At 51.9% G+C, this 968-nt stretch overlaps 1 protein-coding gene across 1 annotated transcript in view; it reads right to left on the bottom strand.

The window, feature by feature from the left end:
- The window catches only part of LOC122546059 (persulfide dioxygenase ETHE1, mitochondrial-like), a gene marked incomplete at its 5' end in the record, with an annotated part of 3,716 nt that extends 2,789 nt beyond the window's left edge, over nt 1–927 (bottom strand). The window contains one exon of the mRNA XM_043684894.1: nt 760–927. Coding sequence (XP_043540829.1) covers nt 760–927 — 168 coding nt within the window. The remainder of the gene's footprint in view (nt 1–759) is intronic.
- Nucleotides 928–968: the final 41 nt, after the last annotated feature.

Genomic DNA, 968 nt, shown 5'->3' with positions numbered 1-968 from the left:
AGACCCACACTCGGAGCACTGTGCACTGTTCCAGTCTCTGTATCCCTCAGTTAGACCCACACTCGGAACACTGTGCACAGTTCCAGTCTCCATATCCCTCAGTTAGACACATACTCGGAGCACTGTGCACAATTCCAGTCTCCGTATCCCTCAGCTAGACCCACACTGGGACGATGACGTTATTGCCAGGACAGGGTGAAAGAAGAGGCCATGGGGGTGACCTGAGTGAGGTCCTCACAATTCTGGGAGGGGTTTCGATTGTGAAGATGTAAAGATGTTTCCCCTTGTTGTTGGGGGCGGGGGGTTGGCAGAATGAGATCAAAAGCGGGGCCATCGATAGATGGCAGTCCTGAATAACTCCAATGTGAGATTCAGGAAAAATGTCTTTTCGCAGTGAGTTGTGGTGGAGTGGGGATGAGAATGTGGGACTGACTCCCACAGGGAGTGGGGTGGGGTGGGGAATCATTGATAGAAGGCATTCCCGAATAAATGCAATGGGAAATTCAGGAAAAGGTTTCCGATAGGGTTGAAGGAGTGTGGATGTGGGGAATGTGGGTCTGACTCGCACAGGGAGTGGGGGGAGGGGGAATCGTGCGGATGTATTGAACTCGGGCAAACTGGATAAACAAAGCAGAGAAGGAGATGGTGATGGGGTGAGGGAGAAAGAGCAGGGCGTGGCGGAGAAAGCCTGGCCTGGGATAGAGGGGCTGAATGGCCTGTTTCTGTGCTGGAGAATCTCTCCCTCGGTGATTTACTTACAAATTTGCCAAAGTTAATGGTATCCCCTTCCTTGATGTGCACATCAGCCTGTGCTCCACTGTCCTGTGCAATGACACTTTGACATCCAACCAGCATCTTCTTCAGGAGCCCTGTACCAGTCACATGATCTGCATGGCAATGGGTATTGGCTGCAGACACAACAAGAACCCATCAATACTGACCCTCCGACAGTGCCCATTCCCTCAGCA

Source organism: Chiloscyllium plagiosum, unplaced genomic scaffold (assembly GCF_004010195.1).
Source record: "Chiloscyllium plagiosum isolate BGI_BamShark_2017 unplaced genomic scaffold, ASM401019v2 scaf_63459, whole genome shotgun sequence".
In the NCBI taxonomy this organism is placed as follows: domain Eukaryota; kingdom Metazoa; phylum Chordata; class Chondrichthyes; order Orectolobiformes; family Hemiscylliidae; genus Chiloscyllium; species Chiloscyllium plagiosum.
Note: the sequence above shows the minus strand (reverse complement) of the source record. Positions and strands in the feature narration are given on the sequence as shown.